The 22,112-nt window shown below is 40.0% G+C and overlaps 1 protein-coding gene across 1 annotated transcript; it reads left to right on the top strand.

Moving 5' to 3' along the window:
• The first annotated feature begins 15,416 nt into the window (after nt 1–15,416).
• Nucleotides 15,417–17,765, top strand: LOC143433984 (uncharacterized). The gene is made up of 3 exons (XM_076928156.1): nt 15,417–15,450; nt 15,648–15,708; nt 16,727–17,765. The coding sequence occupies exons 1-3, from the start codon at nt 15,417–15,419 to the stop codon at nt 17,763–17,765; spliced, it is 1,134 nt and encodes a 377-aa protein (XP_076784271.1).
• Nucleotides 17,766–22,112: the final 4,347 nt, after the last annotated feature.

Raw genomic sequence — 22,112 nt, 5'->3', positions numbered from 1 at the left:
TCTGAGGAAAAAGCCTCAGGCCCTAGAAAGATTTACATACTAATGAGATGCCTGAAGGCCAGAGGGTGGAGCCAGTTAAGCATTCTTCCTCACCTCCTCCCCCCTTCTCCCTCCCTATTCAACTCAGGTCTGCCCTGGGTTTTATGGGATTGCACATCCAGATCCAACCACCATCTGCCATGACATTAAGCCTGTAAAAACCCAAGGACTTTCTCGTGTCATTGGGGCCTTGACATGAGGAAGAAGGACAAGGCCTTTAATGGTGCCCTGTAGCTGCAGCCACTATGCCTAACTTCCTGCTTGGAGGTGCCCTCAGCATTTCCAGCCACAACTACCCACACCCCTTCACAACCAAGAGGGTCTTTTCAAATGTATATGTCATCTGATGGTGCTAATATGCATTGCTATCCTAGATGCAAGTTGACAAATTTGTTGCAAACTGATGATCAGTGATCCTGTGGCTGGATCCTGAACTGACAGGAGCCTTCCATGGATGTGTGGCAGTGTAAGACAATTAGCATGCCTACCTCATGTAGCTGGCACTACAAGTTTGCAGAGTTTTCTCTTTGATTGGGAGTGATCCAGAACACTTGGTTGGAAGGACAAAAGTCAAGTGTAGTGTGGGCAGGAAAGATGTGTTCTCCATTAAGAAAATTTGTTACAGTCTCAGAGGATGCACATGACAGCTACAACCTCTTTAACTCAAATTCTGGAGAATCTGATGCCTGCTTCTGGCCTCTGTGGGAATTGTATGCATGTGGTACAAAGGCATTCAGCAAGCTGAACAACCACATATTATTAATTTTTCTTTTAAAATAAATGTTATTTTAATTGTTATGTTCTGTAAAAAAGTGTTCATTGTTATCCACCTTGCCTGTGTAGTTTTTATCATGGGCACTTCTCCATGAACTCTGTTCTCTTGAACTCTTATTTAATTTAAAAACATATTGATAAGCTGGGCAGTGGTGGCACACACCTTTAATCCCAGCACTTGGGAGGCAGAGGCAGGCGGATTTCTGAGTTTGAGGCCAGCCTGGTCTACAGAGTTAGTTCCAGGACAGCTAGGGCTACACAGAGAAACCCTGTCTCGAAATATATATATTGATGGGTATGATAATTTGTAGAGTTTTTGTTTAATGTGAGCAAAGACCTGGTCTGATTCACAAATGTTGTATGATTAGACTTACTGCCCATGCTTATAACCCCAGCACCCAGGAGCTGGAGCAGAAAGAAAAACATTTAAGCACATCTTCAGGCAGGACACAATGAGTTTGAAATCATCCTGGATCACAGTTCATCACTAATTGCATGGAGTGAGAACAGCACATAGGCCTTTCCAGGCATCAAATGATAACTCTTGTCAGAAGGCTTCTCTGTAGTTCTCTTCCTCCTCTTCCTCTCTCTCCTCCTCTTCCTCCTCCTCTTCCTCCTCTTCCTTCTCCTCCTACTCCTCTTCTTCTTCTTCTTCTTCTTCTTCTTCTTCTTCTTCTTCTTCTTCTTCTTCTTCTTCTTCCTCCTCTTCCTCTTCCTCTTCCTCTTCCTCTTCTTCCTCCTCCTCCTCCTCTTCCTCCTCCTCCTCCTCCTCCTCCTCCTCCTCCTCCTCCTCCTCCTCCTCCTCCTCCTCCTCCTCCTCCTCCTCCTCCTCCTCCTCCTCCTCCTCTTCTTCTTCTTCTTCTTCTTCTTCTTCTTCTTCTTCTTCTTCTTCTTCTTCTTCTTCTTCTTCTTCTTCTTCTTCCTAGGATCACATTGAATATTGTATAATGATTGTAGTTTTCAAATATCCTAAACTTTGTGATTTTTAGCATAAAATTTCTCTACTTTTCCTGATGTGAACCAAATTGGTGCTTCTCTGTAAACGTCAACTTACAAAAATGAGAGAACATCCCATGCCAGTTTCAGTGGAAATTAGATAAATGCAGAATACAGTGAAGTTCCTCATGATGTAGGAACTTTTATTTCTGTGTGTCTTTGTTTTTTTGAGTTGTGTGGTTATCTGTGTTCATTCCATGTTTGCATGTGTGCATGTTGAGCAGTGTCTGTGTGTCAGTGTGTGTGTGCTTGTGTGTTTGTGTGGGTGTGTGTGTTTATGTGTGTGTGTGTCTGTGTGAGTGTTGTGTTCATTTGTGTGTGTGTCTGTGCATGTGTCAGGGTGTTTGTCTGTGTGGGTGTGTTTGTTTATGTGTCTCTCTGAGTGGTGTGTGTGTGTGTGTGTGTGTGTGTGTGTGTGTGTGCATTTGATGACACCGGTGCTGGGAATTTTTATAGTCTTTATATACACAATATGATAGATCCAGGCATGTTAAAGAAATAGATATATCAAAGTCACAGAGGGTGATATGCACAACAGATTCCCTCATTCCCAAGCTTTCTCAATGGATCTGCATGTAATCCATAACTCACACAAAATATTAGTTCCAGTCAGCATCTTAGGTTTTTTTCAAGGGTCCATTTTATGTAACTCAGATCCTCCAGTTTGCACAACCACCACAAATACCTGAGCTACCTTCCTTACCTCATTTGAAGAAATGAATGTATGTCAATGTGTCTTACATTCCTGTATTTAGCCTTTCCCATACTTGAGGTTTTTCACAAATTCTCCTGTCTTTCCATGAATTCATTTCTGGTGATGCTGTGACAAGATGAATATGAGTGGGCTGGCACTGCAGTCACCTTTGAGAGGATATCTGTCCTTTTTCGTGTTTGTACAATGGATTCTTCTACGCTGTTAACTCACCAAAGGTGTGGTATAGAAAGAGCAGCAGTTATGGTACCTCAGAGAAGAGTCCTTCTAAGGGGACAAATTCAAACAAAAGAGATGACAAAGACTCTCCAAATAAGACAGTGCTGGAAGGCAACACACATGGAAGGATTCTGTTATGTGATTCAGGTAACATTCATAATACACAAAAGCCAAACCGTTAGGACCATTATATTTCCATTCAGGATGTAGTTAAGAACATAATTAGGGCAGCATTACACTTATTATAGGAAGAAAATAGGCAAGAGTACCACCTAAAAACCAATGTCATGCTTTGTATTGGGTGTTAGAAGACTGATTTTTTTTGGCCTTTTTGTAAGGTCAGTAATTTGATAAAAAAAATTGAGGAATTTTGGACAACCCCTTATTACGTTAGATTCAACTACTAGTTCTCTTCTATTACACTCTTGTAGTGTATGAAGAATTAAATTTTGAAGAAATACTCCTAGCATCATTTTGAACATGGGTTATGTTTTACAAGGTGAAATGTGCATCTATTATGAGTTGGACAATATTCCATAGCTCTTCACAAAAGGATATAACTTGAGCCAGCTGTTTGCTTCCTCAGAACCCTGCATGAAGAGCAGGTACCTGCTGCTCCTACATCACATTTAAATCAGGGAGCAGGCATGGTTAGTGTAGTGAAGGACACAGTCTATTAGTGAGAACTACTCTTTGATAGTGAGATGGTGTTCTATTTTGATAAATATGGCTTTTAGATTTGGCCTCAGTATTTAATAAGGCTGTTCAGTTTTCCTCAGCTGTATGTAGACCCTACCAAGCTGAAGTAAGCAAAGGGCTTTTCTTTTATCTGGGATATTTAGATGCATCTATATATGAAAAAGAGAATCAAGAGTGGGAACTTATTTTCTAAATAACATTTCACAGGATCAAACATAATTTTTGAGGACTCTTGTCCCTTCACTTGCTAAAGAGACACACTGCATTTTGAAAGTGATCATACTTTACATATGCCTGCTTAAGATTACACATTTAGCAAAATCAACTTCTGTTGACCTTCTTTTAAGGTCTGTTGAAATTTCATGTCTAAGTTATCACTTGATCTTCTGAAGAATCTCTGTATCCTCAAGCTTTTCTTTGTACTATTTCTCTCTTAGTGAACATTACTCAATATCCTTGCTTGGGCTGAGTGTGACTGCCCATAGAAGCTCTGAGGGAATCATCCCTGTATTTTGACTCTCCTCAATGTGGACTGGACACAGGATAGAATAAAACTTAGATTACCACCAGTTTGTCATAAATGTTGATCTGAAGACAGATACTTTATTCCCATAGGTGTTTCCCAAAACTTTTATGTCCTAAGTGACTTAAATACCTCATTTATTCCTTCAGAACTTTCAACAGCTTTGTATGCTTTCTTTTCTTCACATTTGGGAAATTTCCATCATAATCTATATATAATTCTCTTACTGAAACCATTTACATGTTTAGATCATTCTAACATTTTATAAATGTTAATAACATAGCATGCAATGGGCTTAACAAAAAAAATCAAAATCTATTGTGAGGATATATATTCAGGGATGGGAAATAAGGAATTTATATCCCCTCTTTCGAATTTCTCAGTTGCACTGTATTTCAAAATTATCATAGTTCACCCTAGGATAACAGTGAAATAATTCATTTTACATACAAAAAATTGATAAAATGTTTCTTCTGAAACTGTAGACATCCTAAAATCAGTCACATTAAAAATACTTTACCCAGTACATATGGAGACAAATTTACATTACCTAAATAGTTATTCCCCTTCCAAGTTGTACAAATACTGGCCAGCCATGTCATGGTTTTGTTTTTTTGTTTTTTTTTTTTTTTGTTTTTTGTTTTTTTTTTTTTGCATAGAGGTTTAGTAACATTTAAAAAGCCCTGGTGTGATTATTTTAATTTAACAAAGCTGAAGGTATGAAAATGGCTGTGGTTTTTAATTTAGAAGATGAGATAAGCCCTGTGCAGTGTCTGCCTATCTTTGTATATTTATCTGTTTTTAAGGAAGATTTACTGCATATAGATATCTTTTAAATTATTAACATGTTTATGCCTGCATAAAATTTAAAATATGTATATATCATAATTAAAGTCATAGATGTGTTAGTCTTGTATGAGTGAGGACAATGTCCAGTATTAATAACATCTGATCTAGGAGTAATAAACTCTTTAAAACATGTTACCTATTCCAAGGAAAGAATCAGACCCATATTATCATTTTATATTTATTGTCCCTGTGTGGATATATTGACTTAATATATTTTTGACCTTTCATATCAATATTTAAGTTTTTTTCATTAGGAACAAAATGAACTAGGATCATGTTAACAAACTTAATTTACTTGTAATTCATTTGCTATTAAGTATATGATGTGAATAACAAACCATGTCTCAGGTGTATGTTCTACATGTAATTACTAAAAAGTGAAAATTTATAAGGCATGACTTTGTGTCTATTGCTTATCTGGGATTTCTGTTTCAGAATTTTCATTGTCAAGTGAAAACTTCACATAGAAATCTTTAGTAAGCATATTTTTAGGTTGGGCAGAAAGTAAACCAGACATGTCTAGAGCAGAAGAGTACTGAGGGCATTTTATCTCAGAGGAAAATTAACTGCAGCAATAGCTGACAATGAGACCCAGCATAGGGTAGCATGAATGTTCTTTGCTGGCAGCAGGCTGTGTGGCTCTTGAGAACTTATCCTTTGATTTTCTGTGGGGTTCTGTGAATATCAGTCTTTGCTTACTTTGTTAGTATGCTAGTTTTGGAGGTAAATGGCTGGAAAAACTTTAGGTTCTTTTGAGAAGCCTTTCTCTAAGTAAGAGAGAAGCTCTCAGAATAATAATAAAACAAACCATTAAGATATGAAATGAGCCAGGCAGTGGTGGCTCACACCTTTAATACCAGCACATGGGAGGCAGAGGCGGCTGGATTTCTGAGTTCAAGGCCAGCCTGGTCTACTGAGTTAGTTCCAGGACAACCAAGGCTATACAGAGAAACCCTGTCTCAAAAAACAAACAAACAAAAAATAAGATATGAAATGAATACCTTGTAGGCCTGATATTTCTTCTTTGTGTAATAGGGATAATATTGACTCAGTAGGACCATCAAGAATAATGGTAGTCACCTTAACCTTAACACTGAGCCTAACTCTATCCTAACCCTCACCTCTGAATTTCCTAATGTCCTAAACCTCATTCTAAAAACCCTTATCCTAATCCAAACCATGACTGTTTAATCCCCTAGCCCTAACTCAAATCATGCTTGCTGTGGGGCATATTTCTTAATTACAACTTCTGACGTGAAAAACCCTTTATTAATCTTGCTCTTTTGATAAGTTCAGATCCACCTTTAATCTGGGCTACAGATTCTTTGACAACCCACATATATAAAGGACATTGAACAGGGTGGTGTTTTGATTTTTGTACTTGCCCTACCTTTTTTTTAAGTGATTTGTTTTTTATTTGTGTTTTAAAACTAGTATTAGTAAGCACTTATCTCTTCCAAATTCTGGTATACACTGAAATCAGGTCTAATATCCTGCAGCATAAAATCAACCAGTCCTTGATTTTCTAATTTACCTTGCCCAACAGCCTTTACTGGGACATTCTATTAAATAATCTTTCTATATACAAAGATTCATTCTCTCTATGATTTGAGCTATATTTATCTACAGAATGTGTACTAATTCAACTGTTGTTTTTTCTCCACTTTTCCACTAATGAAGATGTGCTGGCTACCAATAGTGCTCAACTGTTTTTCCCTTATGTCTCTGGCTTTTCTTCAGGGTTGACTGATACCTGTCATCTGGTGCAAGGGAGCTGCAGTTTCCCTGAGCCCAGCATGAAGCCACAAAATAAGTCTCTTGTTTCCTAAAATCCCTCTTTAGTGTTAATGGTGTTAGCATTCTGTCTAAAACTCTACCTCACAGTTATCTGATGACAGCCAGGTATCCTACTCCCCACAGTTACCTCTCTTTAAAGACAGATGGAATATGTTCTATGGGTGTGAGGGGAGGTGTGGGTGAAGGGGATGATTCAGCAGGCTCATGCCTCCTGCTGAGATATTTCTTTCCCTGGAGGGACCATGCCTCACACTGAGACAGCTCTTCCCCAGGAGCAACTGGCCACAAGTCTGTATAGAATAGAATATAGTTTATCCAGGACATGGGGAGGAGAGATAAGAGGGTAGTAGAGCCAGAGAAAAGCAGAGAGTGGCAGAGTAGAGAAGTAGAGGCCAGGCATGAGCATGTGGAGAGAGAATGGGGAAGGGAAGAGCCCAAGAGGGCCAGAGAAAGAGAGAACAAAAGGGCAAGAGATCAACAGAGAGGAAGGGGCAAGTAACTACATTTCCAGTGGGTCAGGCCTATCTGGCTGTTGCCAGGTAAACATGGGAGGGGGGGGGAGCTTACCTGGCTGTTGCCAGGAAACTATGGTGGAGTTTAGACAGCATGCTAAGAAATAACCAGGATATCCTTCCTCTTGTGGGTCATATTGACACCTCCACTGCACACTGAGTACTGGGCTATGGAAGCTGTTTATGTTGATTACGGGAAGAAGGCAAGTGCTGTGAGGAAAGCTCAGGAAAGGTCTGGAGTCAGGTCCTGGTAGGTGCAGGATCATTGCTCTCAGAGGGGAGGAGCAGACAGCTGAACAGCCAGATATAGAATGGTGGGTTCACCCCCAAGGCAGGGTGGGGTGAGATTCCTTCTAAAGGATATGTATACATGCTAATGTAGTACAAACTTCTAAGATTTGGAAAAGGTCTGGCCCTGCATGGGAAGCACACTTTAACCTTCAGGAGTGGTAAGACACACTGGCCAATTGAGGCTTTCAGGCAGACCTGCCAATCAGACAATGAGGCGGGTTCTTCCGGGTGCCATTCTGCATGTTCACTGTGCCTGTGCAGGCTTGAATGGTCGTCTGTGCCTTGCTCTGAGCTCTGCTGTGGGTGCTGTGTGGAGACCTCAGCGAAGCTCTGAAATTGAGTCATGGTGAGCACAGGATCATTGCCCACACTGGGTAGGGGCAGGTGTCTGAGCAGTGGGAGCTGGGGTGCTGGGTCCTCTCTGGGGCTGCATGGGAAGGATCAGCCAGATGTGATCACCTGTGAGGTCCCTGGTGATGCTCCTCACGTGTTAGATCAGGAGGTGACCTGTGAGTAACATCACTATTATGGATGATTCTGAATCTGCCCAAAACATTTTGACCAGGTGCTTTCTTATAGAAACATGGGTGGTTTTTCTGACTCTGCAGCACATGTGTCCAAATCCTTTTGTCTTTTATAGTATACATTAAGAAGACAGGCATATCCAGCAGTGGTAGTGCATGCCTTTAAACCTGTCACTTGGAAGGGAGAGGCAGGGGGATGACAGTGATGGAATAATGATCAATAATCATGCTAATCAATAATCAATACTAATCAAGGACCAATAATCAATACTAGTCAATAACCAAAAGTGATCAATAATCATGATAATCAATAATCGATAACCAGCAGTCAATGCTGATCGATAATCAATAAGCAATACTAATCAATAGCCATAATGATCAATAATTGATGGCACATGCCTTTAATCCCAGCACTTGGGAGGCAGAGGAAGGCAAATTTCTGAGTTCGAGGCCAGCTTGGTGTACAGAGTGAGGACAACCTGGGCTATGCAGAGATGGCGGCCGGCCAGAGACTACATTTCCCATAAGGATTCATGCCAACATGGCGACTGGCCTTCAAACTACATATCCCATGATGCCGGGATGAAAAGTAAGATGGCGGCCGGCCAGAGACTACATTTCCCATGAAGGCTTGGGCCTGGCACATTCACGTGGTGTTTGGAGATCCCCACAGGTGCCAATTGACTTGACTGGAGAGCCAAGAAACTGTGCCTGGAGACCTCTGCTGCCGCTGCCGCCACCACTGCTGCAATTGGGAGGCGCACCGCTGTCCCGGTGGCATCGGAGGGCTCCTTCTGACATCACAGACCACGCGACATAATCTGATCGCCCACCGGGCCGCTGCAGACCGGGGAGATGACTGGAGCCTGCAGGTACCGTGGCTGGCTGGTGGTAGCAGGCGGGTGGAAGCAGAGGCCCTGGGTTGCCCATGAATCTGAGACAGGGGCATGACTGGAGCTGCCTCCAATTACTGGCTGGCGGACCTATGGACACACCCCCAGACTTGTATAAAGGAGAACTGTATCCTGTTGGGTGTTATTATTGAAAGACCCCCAGGAGGGGAGACCCTCACTCTAGTCTCGGGATATCACAACCAATCAATAACTCACAAGACACAAGAGGCTTTATTTCAGGAATCAGCCAGGCTGAGGTCGAGACTCATGAGGAGTGTCAACTCCGAGGCCAGGGGGAGAAGGGTATTTAAAGGAAAAAAACACAAACCAGAGGGGTGAGAGGGAAACCAAGGAAGGGTATCATAAAAATAGTGGAAAGTTCCAGCCCATCATTCAGTCGGTCATGTGGGGAACATCGTGTATATGTTTTTCTCAGGAATTGAATCTTGCTCAACCATCTACTTTGTAGTCAGCCAGTTCCCGGAATGACCCAGCTGACCTGGATTTTTAGTTCTACATTCTTTGTGGTCAGCCAGTTCCTGGAACCTGGAGCTAGTGAACCGGTTGGCCTACATTCTTGGCTCAGCTCTAGGGGGTCATAACAACTTTTCATACCCTTTATAAATTTTTATATCTTTCAATTATCACCTGGTCATCGTTTTCATGTGGACATAAGGGTCACCAGTATGTGTGAAACTGACCATCGATGGACTGTGATTACTATTCTGGGCTTTCATTTTAAAACCTAAAATAAAATACTTAAGTATAGGTGCGGTGGTACACACCTTAAATCCCAAAAGATGAGCATCAAGCAGATCTCTGATTCAGGTTTTCCTGGTACAGAACAAGTTTTAGGTAATGAAAAGCTTAGGTACAGGCAAAGTGTTACACGGGTATTACCCAGCATTCAGGAGACAGAGCCATGCAGATCTGAGTTCAAAGTTAATCTATAGAGCAAGTTCAAAGACAGCCAAGCTTAGGCAGTGAAGTTGTTGAAAAATAGGAAGCTTGTGATGATGTAATAGAAGAGGCCATGTTCCAGCCTCAGCAGGCAGAGGAACTCAGCAGCTTTGTTCATGTGGCTCTGATTTAGATGGAAGAATAGAAGGGACAACTGAGACAATTGATGCTGGTTGGCTGTAGTTAGAAAATTAGTGGTGATGAAGAAGAAACGAGCACCACTGAGGTGAAATCTTCTGGTAAGTGTTTTCTGAGAGGACAAAGAAGCTGTGTTCCAGAGATAGCCAAGGTTTTCCCGCAGTCGATCATGTGTGAGAATCACCCAGGTGGTATTGGTTTTTAAGCATAAATGAATCTCATGCAGAGCAGCTAAGGGCTTGGCTCCATGAAGGGAATGTATAAGAGGAACACAGTGAATCCTAGTCACAGGGGAAGAACCCAGCATATTGAAGATGTCAGTCCCATGGGATGAGCAGAGAGAACAGCAGAAGCAGTAAAGTGGAGTCAAGCAGAACCTAGAGTGGAATAGATGGAAGAGCTGGAGAGAGACCCAATCTCTTTTGAGGAGTGCAGTTGATCATGTGTGGATCCCACATACTGGAACAAGAAGCTGTAATATTGAAGTTACCTTTGAAACCCTAATATTTTGAAATTCCAGAGCTGTGGGGTACCTGCTCAGAAAAACAGTTCCAGAGAGTGCAGTAACAGATAGTGAGGCAGGTCTTTGGACAAACTACCTTTTTGACTGCCATGCATGGCTTGTGCTTGAACAGGAGCATCTTTCAATAATTAGGACCTCAGGCACAAAGATGAGTTTGTAAAGCACAATCAGTTTTTTTTTTTTTTTAGAGAGTGCACAAAGTCCATTTGAACAAACATCCTATGACAAACCTCCCTTGTCAACAGCCAGTCAAGGTACAACTGAAGGGTATAGATAACTAATATACCTTACAGTGAAAAAGTTAGCCTACCCATCATGGTTGTCAGATGATTTTGCCCCTTTGATTGGTTCCTGCAGATTATGCCAGTCATGTAATTTTTAAAATATTAAGCTGCTGACCTTTATGTTAATGTCCCAATTTTACTGTAACTGCAATAAATACCCAGCACGCCTGGACCTGGTCGGTCAGTTTTGATCTCATGTGAGGCTGACTGGCAAGCATCCTTATTACAGAGCTCATAATAAAGACCTCCATGTGTTTGCATTGCAATGGGCTCTTTGTTGGTTGTTGGGGTCTCTGTGACTTGGACATAACATCTTAGTGCATTGACTAGAACCACAAGACACCCAGGACTCCCAACTTAAGGAATGAAAGGCCGGTTTTTAATATCCACCAGTGTTTCTGTGTCAGTGGCTTGTCTGCTAGATATGAGTCTGTGTGCCTTGGTTTTCAGGTTTTTCTTGAGTATATGTGGAGGGAGATGACTAAATTGAACCTGGAACCCTGCTACAGTGAATACGCTGGAGAGCCGCAGCCCCAAAGTGCTTCGAAGATGTTCCAGAGCCTGGTATAGTGGACGTTGATCCTCTGGTCTTAATTTCTGGGAAGGTTAGAGCAGACTTGAAGCCCTGCTACAGGGCTCACAGCTGCCATCACGTCTTCATTTTCTCCTCTGTCCAAGTGGAGAAATGTGCTGGGTAGCCTCTACTGCCCCCCTTGTGGCTGTCTGTTATATGTGTTGCAATTTGTTATTCTCTGACTGAGGAAATTAGACAGACTCCACCCTAGTCAATTTAGTTTCTAGCCACACACCTTGGGTTAAATCCTTAACAACAGGACCTAGACCCATTGACTAGTCCATGACAGAGAGCTCTTTGAGAGAGCATCCAGAGCAAAATCAGGCTCTGCCTACCTTATTTTAAAGGGTAGAAAGACAAAGACCTCATTTTTCACCTCCTGAACTACCCTCTGCCCAGTTCATATGTGACTATAGTTTTGAACTTGGAGCTGTCATAAGATGGAAGGTCATTCTTCATCAAGTCTCACAAAATTAGCATATCTTCCTTGGACAAGAGGTCTTGTCTTGTTGGTGGCCATTTCCAGTTGTGTGGGACAATCTGCTTTTCTGTCTACCTTCCAGCTGTTTTAGCCACCTCTTTGGTAGCACTGGCCTGGGAACCCAGGGTTAAAGAAACTCACCCCAGGTCAGCACATCCTCTGAGCCCCCCATTCCAGTGCTCTGAGCCAGGTGCCCTTCCTATTTTGTCCTTGCTCAGCCACAACTCCAACTCCTTCTTATGGTGGCTGGGCTCTTGTAATTGATATGGTTATCTCATTCATTTTCAGTTGTTATAACTTCCTCATTTATTATTGTGTCTGTGTCATAGTTGTCTTAAATTTACAACATTTCATAGGTACAGTCATCTGAAGGTGCCTCAGTCGAAGGCGTGCTCTCATCTGAATGGCTGGTTTCTATGTCTGTGATCGACAGTGTTGATGATTGATTAGGAAGGCTCCTCCACTGAGGCTGACAATATCCCTAAGCAAGTAGGCCAGTGCTGGATGAGAGAGCAGGCTGAGCATGAGACAGTGACCAAGCAAGAGAACAAGCCAGGAGACAGTGTTTGTCCATGCTTTTTGCCTTCAGTTTCTAATCTAAGCTCCCAAATGATGGACTGTGATCTGACAGAACCATATACAACAACCACTTATTACCTGAGATGCTTTTGCTTAGATGATTCAATCACAGCAGCAGAGTAGCAAGTTATAATAGCAACAACAACAAAATGGTATCAAAGGGTTATTTTGCTGCTGTACGGAATCTATGTTGTAGATTGTATTCTTGTGGACAGGTCAAATTTTGGGTAGAAAGGTATTTTTATAGGTTGGTGTCTCTAACTCTCCACCGGGGGTCCTGCCTGACCGCATCCATATCTAACTGCATCCATATCTAACTGCTATGCATGTCAGCTAAGACAACCACATAGATTCCTTGGTGCCTTCCAATTTGTGGTCTCTGACACATCCTAAATGTACCCCCTCCTCCCAGCCAGCTGCAGATATTGATTAATTTTTTTTCCTCTGGCCTCTCTTGTCTCTCACCACACCTGTTGCTGGTTCTCCCCCATTCCCCTTTCTTATCTGCTCTAACATCCAGTTCTCACTCTTTCATCTGTTTTCTTTTATTGCTTTATTCCCCATTTTGAGAGTGATTCAACCATGTTCATTTGGGCCTTTTTGCTTCTATAGCTTCTTTGGGTCTATGAAGTATAGTGTTGGTTTCCTCTTTGTGGTTATTATACATTTGTAGGTGAGTACATACATGCATGTGCTATTAGGTCTGGGTTACCTAACTCTGAATGATAGGTTCTAGCTGTATCCATACGCCTGCAAAATTCAAGATGTCCTTGTATTTAACAGCTAAATAGTTTTTCCTTTTGTAAATTAACCACATTTTCTATATTCATATTTTGGTTGAGGGGCATCTGGATTCTTTCCAGTTTCAAGTTCTTATAAATACAATGGCTATGAACTTAGTAGAGACCCTACTCTAGGTCACCTGCCTTCAAAGAGTCCCTCCAATATCGCCTATTTGTCCCTTGAGAGGGTGTGGGCACCTGGCTACCCATGATGGTGTATCAAGTCTCTATTGGGTTAGGTGCATCCTCTCCACTGAGGCCAGACGTGGCAGCCCAGTTAAAGGAACAGATTCCAATGACAGACAGCAGCTTTAGGGACACCTACTGCTACAGTAGTTGGAGGACCATCATGAAGACTGAGCTGCACATCTGCTAATTATGGACCATGGTCTTTTTTCCAGTCTCTGTATGTTATTGTTTGTGACTCAGTCTCTGAATGTCCCCAAGGATCAAGGTTAGTTGTGCCTGTTGGTCTTCCTGTGGAGTTCCTATCCTCTTCAGAACCTTAAATCCTCTCCCCCAACTCTTCCATCAGAGTTATCAAGTTCTATGTAATTTTTGACTGTGGATCTCCTCTTCTACTTCAGTCAGCTGCTGGGTAGAGCCTCTCAATGGATAATTATGCAAGACTCCTGTGTGGGAGCATCATAGAGTATCCTTAATAATGTCATGGATTCAAGCTTGTCTATAATGTGTGTCTCCAATTGAAAGAGTTTTCATTGTCTATTCCTTCAGTCTCTTCTCCAGCTTTATCTCTGCATTTCTTTTACACAGGATAAATTTTGTTCTGGGTGTCACCAGTGTTGTGGTTGAATCTGATCCTTCAGCTTTCTTCTCAGGCTCTCATACATTCCCCATTTGGACTCTGTCCCTCAATCACATAAGATACTGTGCACACATTTCCTGTTCAATGCTATGCTATTTTGCAAACCCGGTGGTTTTATATTTTTAACTTTATTCATTCTGTTTTTGTTTTCTAGACCAAACTTTTCTGTGAAGCCCTTTCTGTCCTGATTGTAGATATAGAAACCACATAAGCCCCCTGACATGCTTTTGTTCAATAAGCACATGCTTTTGTGCTGCTCTTCATCCACATCTTTCATTTTGAAATTCAGACTAATATGTAGATTATATTCTATTTCTCTGGATGGCTTATGCTCCTGTCATCAATATTTTCTGATGTTTCAGATTCATTGAATTGCAGGTGTATGATGTTCTGCCTAACTGTTGTGTGTATCATGAAATTTTTGAATAAATGAGTGTATTATGGCTTGGTGCATGAATATGAATATCATGTGGGCCTCATCTTTACTGTTGTCAGAAGATGGCCTCAGAACTCCTAATCTTGAGGAAATGGACAGGTCTTGGTCCACATGTGTATGCTAGAAATTGACCATTATTATGTGGAAGACCAGCAAGAGCTTCCATCTCCTGAGCTATATCTTCTGAGCTACATTCTTTATTTCTGATCAATATATGCATTACTAATATTTTCATCTGTCTATTTTTAACTGTTTAAACATGAATTCCCTTATAGTAAAATTTAATTAATGTTGCTGTTTAAACTGGTTCACTTCATCTTTATGCAAGATGAATACAGAACTGCAGTGAATGTATAATTCTTTGCAGGAACTTCAGTAAAGAACTGTAAGTTCATTCTATCATTTTTGTTTCCTGCTTTATTTTTATAGAAGAGTGAGGTTCTTAACATGTAAGATTTGCTGTCCTGAAAGTCAATGGATAGACCATGCTGGCATCCAGCTCAATGACATACACCTGCCTGTACCTTTGTGATTAAAGACATGAGCAAATACATGCAGCTTGCCCATCACTTTTGTAGTTAGTAATTGTTCATACAGTTTTACAGATGTGTGCTCAGTACATTTGATCTGTTTCCCCCTGCATATCCCTCTCAATTGCCATTTGTGTTGCAAGGCTATTTCCTATTCAAAGGGTTGAGGAGTGACACAGGTGAACCCTGTGTCAAGGGTTCAAGTTTCAATATTTCAAGTTTCTTCTAAACTGACATAGTGATTATATAATAATTCGTGTTTCAGCAAATAAGCAAATGAATTACGAGAATTATATGATTATATTGTCTAGGAAGCATACATGTACTTTGTAGTGATGTCAGTATTAGGCTTTGTGTTGGACACTTATATGTGCTATTTTAGGATGCAGTGACTTATGATGATGTGCATGTGAACTTCACTGCGGAAGAGTGGAATTTGCTGGATCCTTCCCAGAAGAATCTCTACAAAGATGTGATGCTTGAGACCTACTGGAACCTCACTGCTATAGGTAAGACTGAATTTTCTTTTGCTTCTCAAAATAAGGGAAAAATATTTCTTGGTTACTGATGATCATCCCTTATTTCAATAGAGATCAAGTAGTATTGAGTTGAATAAATCAGGTTCTTTGATGTAAAAATTCAGAGTAACTTGAATTTTGCCTAATTCCAATACCGTATCTTTCATCTTCTGGTACCTTGGTTTCAGGCTATAATTTGGAAGTCCATCCTACTAAAGAACAACGTCAAACTTCTAGAAGTCATGAAAGGTAATTTTATTGTCTAAACTGATACAAATATGACTGTGAGAAAATTTTAATATGATCTGGAAGCTCTAAAGAAAAGCAAGTGTGTAAAATATCAGTCCTTTTATTGTAGCTATGATTATAATATTCTCCCAAAACTGTGCCTCCATGTCAGTTATGTGATTTGTGTTTGCAAGGCATTTCTGTAAGAAAGTAGAGAAGGAAACAATGCCTTAAGCGACTCCTTTATTTGATTTGTGTCTCCATTAGAGCTATGTTGTGTAACTACCAATCTGAATAGTCTCATAATATTTAGATGTTTCACATGGAATAGTGATAAACATGTATCCATAACCTTATAATAAGCAGATACTCCATGATAAAGTTGGTGACACTCGTATTCTTATAGTGAAAATTTTAAGTTTATTGTTTTGTCAGTTTATGAGAGTCAAGAATGTTGTTGTGGAGAAACATTAATCATGTCTACAATGAACAAAAAGTCAATGCATGTGAATTCCATGTGGAAACCTATCATTTGTTCTTCTTTTTTAATGGGTGTATTAATTGTCAGAATGGATGAAACAATGTGAGCATAGGGATACTAAAAGGAAACAACCTCTTTCTATTTCAGAACAATGAGAAGATATGTAGTATTCTGCCTTTGGTAGACTTTCTGAATATGATAGGTGTTTGCAATTAATTGGTTTTCTGACTTTACTGGGAACATTTCCAAATTCATACTGCAGAAAATCATTATGGGTACTAGAATTTTGGCAATTCTTCTGTTCATCCTGTTTCACAGTGCTGTTGTGGTATGATGCTCACTACATGAAAAGTTAAGAATGCAATAAGAGTTTTAAAGCTCTTAGTTGTTCCATTTTATTCTGACCTGTGAATGCATCATGTAGAAATCTCATATAGAAAAAGGATGTTATAAATGTGAGTCATGTAGCAAATACTCTTACCATCACAGGTATTTTCAAGTACAACCGTGAACATCAAAGTGATAAAAGTATAAGATCTGAGTGTTCTTTATTATGAGACCAACTGTAAAATTGATTCATAATGATAAAATGATTGATCCGGCTAATAAATGTGGTAAAGCTTTCACATGTGCCCATTACTGTTGCAGGCATGAAAGAAGTCATACTGGAGAGAAACCTTATGAATGTAACCAATGTGGTAAAGCCTTTTCATATCATAGTCATCTCCAAAGACATAAAAGAACACATACTGGAGAGAAGCCTCATGAATGTAATCAATGTGATAAAGCCTTTTCATGTCACAGTAGTCTCCAAAGACATAAAAGAACACATACTGGAGAGAAACCTTATGAATGTGATCAATGTGGTAAAGCCTTTTCACAAAACAGTAGTCTCCAAAGTCATAAAAGTACACATCTTGGAGAGAAGCCTCATGAATGTAATCAATGTGGTAAAGCCTTTTCACGTCACAGTAATCTCCAATATCATAAAAGAACACATACTGGAGAGAAACCTTATGAATGTAATCAATGTGGTAAAGCCTTTTCACAGCACAGTAGTCTCCAATATCATAAAAGAACACATACTGGAGAGAAACCGTATGACTGTAATCAATGTGGTAAAGCCTTTTCTCGTAACAGTCATCTCCAATATCATAAAAGAACACATACTGGAGAGAAACCTAATGGTTGTAATCAATGTGGTAAAGCCTTTTCATATCACAGTAATCTCCAATATCATAAAAGAACACATACTGGAGAGAAACCTTATGAATGTAATCAATGTGGTAAAGCCTTTTCACAACACAGTAGTCTCCAATATCATAAAAGAACACATACTGGAGAGAAACTTTATGAATGTAATCAATGTGGTAAAGCCTTTTCACGTCACAGTAATCTCCAAAGTCATAAAAGTACACATCTTGGAGAGAAGCCTCATGAATGTAATCAATGTGGTAAAGCCTTTTCATGTCACAGTAGTCTCCAATATCATAAAAGAACACATACTGGAGAGAAACCTTATGATTGTAATCAATGTGGTAAAGCCTTTTCACAACACAGTAATCTCCAAAGACATAAAAGAACACATACTGGATAGAAACCTTATGAATGTAATCAATGTGGCAAAGCCTTTACAAGTTCCAGTTATCTCCCATATCATAAAAAAACCATACTAGAGAGAAACCTTATGAATGTAATCAGTATGGTAAAGGCTTTTCACAACTGGGTCATCTGCAATATCATAAAAAAAAACATACCAGAGAGAATTCTTAGATATGTAATCAATGTAGAAAAAATCATTTATAATTAAAAATTTTCCAAAGACATAAATGTTCACATACTGGAGAGAAACTGTGTGAATGTAATTAATATGGTAAAAGCCTTTTCAGAAAATTTTTTTCTCCAAAACCATAAAACAACCCATATTGGAAAGAAACCTATGAATGTAATCATTGTGGTAAAAGTGTTAAAATTTTTCAAAAACTTCTAGGATGCTGAGAGGAACCAAGAGTACAGGTCAGCTCATTCGTGAACTCTGTGTTTCAGAAATTTGGCTGACCACAAGATGGTTGAGTACGAATAGGCTGTTGAGAATAGCCTATATAGAATATTCTCCCTGACTGTTACTTAGACCCTGTCACAAACTGAATAATGGGCTGGGACTTTCCATAGGTGCTTTCCAATAACCCCCCTTGACTCCCCCTGGATTATGTTTTTTTCCTTGTGGTTTTGCCTTTAAATTCCCTGTGCCTCCAAAGCTCGGGGTCAAACCCCGTAGACCCTGCATGGGTTCCGTGTCTTGACCTCAGCATGCTGGTCAAAATATACCTCTTGCTGATTACATCGACTTCTGTGGCTTGTGAGTTATTGGGTGACCATGAATTCCTGAGGTTTGGGTGGGGGGAGTTCCTCCCTTTTGTGAGGACTTTATAGTGGTAAAAGTCTTTCCATAAAGATTTTTTCCAAAACATAAAAGAACAGGTATTGGACAGAACTAGGAATGTAATCTTTGAGCTAAAGCCTTTGCATGTCCCACTAATCTTGAAAACATAAAATATCCCGTATTGGAAGAAACCACATGAATGTGATCAACGTGGTAAAGACTTTTCACAACATTAGCATCTCCATTATTATAAAAGAACAGGTACAGGAGAGAAACCTCATGAATATAATCAGTGTTGTAAAGCATTTGCAAGTCACAGTCATCTGCAGTGACAGGAGAGATCACATACCAGAGAGAAACCTGCTTGAATATTCACAATGTGGTAAAGCCTTTGCATGTCAGAGTTCTTTACACACACACACACAAAGAAATCACACCGGAGAGAAGCCTCATTAATGTAATCACTGTGGAAAAACTGAGAATTCACTTTTATCTGAGACTACATAATAGAACACATTCAAGAGAGTGACTCAGTGTCATCATGGTGCTAAGCCCTTGCATGTCACAGGCATCACCTGATACATATTGTAGAGAAACTGCATGAATGCCATGAATGAGGTAAAGTCTTTGCATGACAATATACTCTCCAAATTCTTCAAGTGACACACTTTTTAGAGAAACCTTATGAATATAACAGGCATGGAGAAAACTGTGCCTATCACCGTAGTCTCCAAAGACATAAAAGACCACAAATTGGACAGAAATCTTGTGAATGTACTCAAGTTGGAAAGTCCTTTACATGCCACAGTATTCACTGAATACAAAAATCAACACATACTAGAGAGATACCTTCTGAGAGTAATGAATGGGGCAAACCATCTGCATGTCCTAATCATATTTCAATGCATGAAAGAATTTATGGTAGGAATAAACTGTGGTGATTTGAATATGCTTGTCCCTAAGAAGTGACAATGTTAGTATGTTTGGCCTTGTGGAAGTAGATATTACTGCTTTGAAGGAAGTGAACTCCTAGGGTGTTGGTCTTTGGAGCTCAGGCCAGTAAAAAACAGGCTCTCCTACCACCTGGCTGGAAGACAGTCTCTTCCTGGATGCCTTCTGATGAAAATGCAGAACTCTCAGCTCCTTCTCCAGCATCATGGCTGCCTGCATGCTGACATTCTTCCTGCTATCTTGGTAATGAACAAAACACTTGAATGTGTAAGACAGACCAAATTAAATATTTGCCTTTAAAACAGTTGCCTTGATCACAGTGTCTCTTCTTAGCAATGGAATTTCTATCTGAGACAGAAGTTCGTACCCTAGGCTTAAGTATTCTTATTGGTAGGCCTGACCATGCTTTTGTTGGAAGCAATGTAGATTTTTAGACTTGGGTTTGTACATGCATTGAGTGGAACTTCATGGACCATGCTAGTAGAACACATATGTAATAAGGGTGGTTTGAATTTTGTATATAATTTTTATAATGTTTTGATGAAGAGTGTTTCTGTGTTTTGCTCTCATCTGAAGGTAAAGAGGTTTATTTTGTTAATTGCATTGACAAAGGAAGTCTCAGGAAAGCCAAGCATAGCCTTTGGCCTGTGTTTACTCTCATGGTGCTTGTTTTGATCATGCTTAGTAATCTTAGAAAGGAAAAACATGAAATGTTAGCTTCAAAGAGAAAATGCCACCAGGAAGTTGAATGAAGCTAAATCCTTTGATCAAAGATACACAATGTTATTAAAGAAATGGTGATATTATGGCAAGATTCCATTCACCTAAACATATGAATGTGAAGTTGTATGGATGAGAACTGTATAATGTTAGGCATTATTATTAACTCATTATTGTTTTTATGTCAACATAAGGAGATACAAATATGTGTCAAATTGACAATAGACAGATTGTGATTACTATACTGGGTTTTCAATTTAAAATCTTAAAGGATATAGGATAGACTTGGGTCCAGGCATGGTGGTACACAACTTAAATCCCAGGAGATGAACATCAAGCAGATCTCTGATTCAAGTCATCCTGGTACAGAAGAAGTTTTAGGTAATAAAAAGCTCTGGTATGGTCAAAGTGTTACACACATATTACTCAACATTCAGGAGACAGAGCCATGCAGATCTGAGTTCAAGGTTCATCTACAGAGCATGTTCAAGGACAGCCGAGCTTAGGCAGTGAAGTTGTTGAAAAATAGAAAGCTGGTGATGAAGTAATAGAAGGGGCCATGTTTGGGCCACAGGAAGCAGAGGAACTCAGGAACTTTGTTCATGTGGCTCTGATTTTAGAGGAAAGAATAGAAGGGACGACTGAGACGATTGATGCTGGTTGGCTGTAGTTAGAAAATTAGTGAGGATGAATAAGAAACCAGCATCACTGAGGTGAAATCTTCTGGTGAGTGTTTTCTGAGAGGAGAATGTTGAGTTCCAGAGGTAGCCAAGGTTGTCCCTTGTGGTGCAGCTTGACTTGGTCCTATGTAAAACTTACCCAGGTGGCACTGGTTTTAAGGCATGGATGTTTCATGCAGTGCAGCTAAGGCATGGCACCATGAAGGGAGCAGGAGAGGAACGCAGTCAAGACTGTCACAGAAGAACCCAATATATTGAATATGTCAGTCCCATGGGATGAGCAGAAAGAACAGCAGCAGCAGTTGAGTGGAGTCAAGCCAAACCAAGTGTACTATAGAGGGCAGAGCTGGAGAGAGACCCAGCTTCTTTTCAGGAGCACAGATGATCATCTGTGGATCCCAGATACTGGAACAAGAAGCTGTAATTTTGAAATTACTTTGGAGGCCCCAAGAGTTTTAGATTTCCAAGCTGTGGGATACCTTCTCAGGAAAACTACTTTCAGGAAATAAAATCAGCCAAAGAAAAAGATTGTGCTGCAGTGAGCAAGGCAGGAAGGAGTTGTGTTGGGAGCCATAATGGGACAAGCTAATAATGAGCAGATGATCATCCTGAAATGCTTGCTTTGGATTATTATATAATCTGCGAAGAGTGTGCCCCATTAGCAAGGATGTGGTGGACATGATTTTAGGAAAGATTCCTGCTATTAATATGTGTTTCCCTTTATCATTATTATTATTATACATATGCTACTATCACCAAGCAATAGCACTCCCCTTCGTAGCAGATCCATAAAGATGTACTGTCTTGTAGGGATGCTATATATACAAATAGATGACTTCTTAAGTCTTAATGATAATCCTATAAGAATTCCTAAAATTATATCAGTGATTATTAAGCTCTTTTATAATGAGACTGCTAGTAAGTCCCTCAGGCATAGTTGAAACTGCAAAGATAACTCTTCCAGTCTCCTGAGTGTTATCAGTTAATTGCCCCATGAGAGATAGTAACTGGACCTTCTCCTGCTTAGAGCACATTCCAAGAGGTCATAAAACATTAGCCTAGGTTACTAGAGGGGATCCACAATTTATTATAGGTACCAGACAGAAGAGAAAATATTGCCTGGGTTTATCTATATAAAACTTCACTAATTTCTTAAGTTATAGTTTCAAACTTTCTGTGAACCTGTGGAGCTAGACAGGTGATGGATGTC

Source organism: Arvicanthis niloticus (genome assembly GCF_011762505.2).
Source record: "Arvicanthis niloticus isolate mArvNil1 chromosome Y unlocalized genomic scaffold, mArvNil1.pat.X SUPER_Y_unloc_2, whole genome shotgun sequence".
Taxonomy (NCBI): domain Eukaryota; kingdom Metazoa; phylum Chordata; class Mammalia; order Rodentia; family Muridae; genus Arvicanthis; species Arvicanthis niloticus.
The sequence above is the reverse complement of the archived record's forward strand: the minus strand, read 5'-3'. Positions and strand labels throughout refer to the sequence as shown.

Bases quoted from the DNA above. Each gene is read 5' to 3' on its own strand.
- LOC143433984 (XM_076928156.1), top strand. From the start codon at position 15,417: ATGCTTGAGACCTACTGGAACCTCACTGCTATAG. The intron at 15,451-15,647 runs GTAAGACTGAAT...CCTTGGTTTCAG, and splicing joins CTGGAACCTCACTGCTATAG to GCTATAATTTGGAAGTCCAT. The intron at 15,709-16,726 runs GTAATTTTATTG...CTTTATTATGAG, and splicing joins ACTTCTAGAAGTCATGAAAG to ACCAACTGTAAAATTGATTC.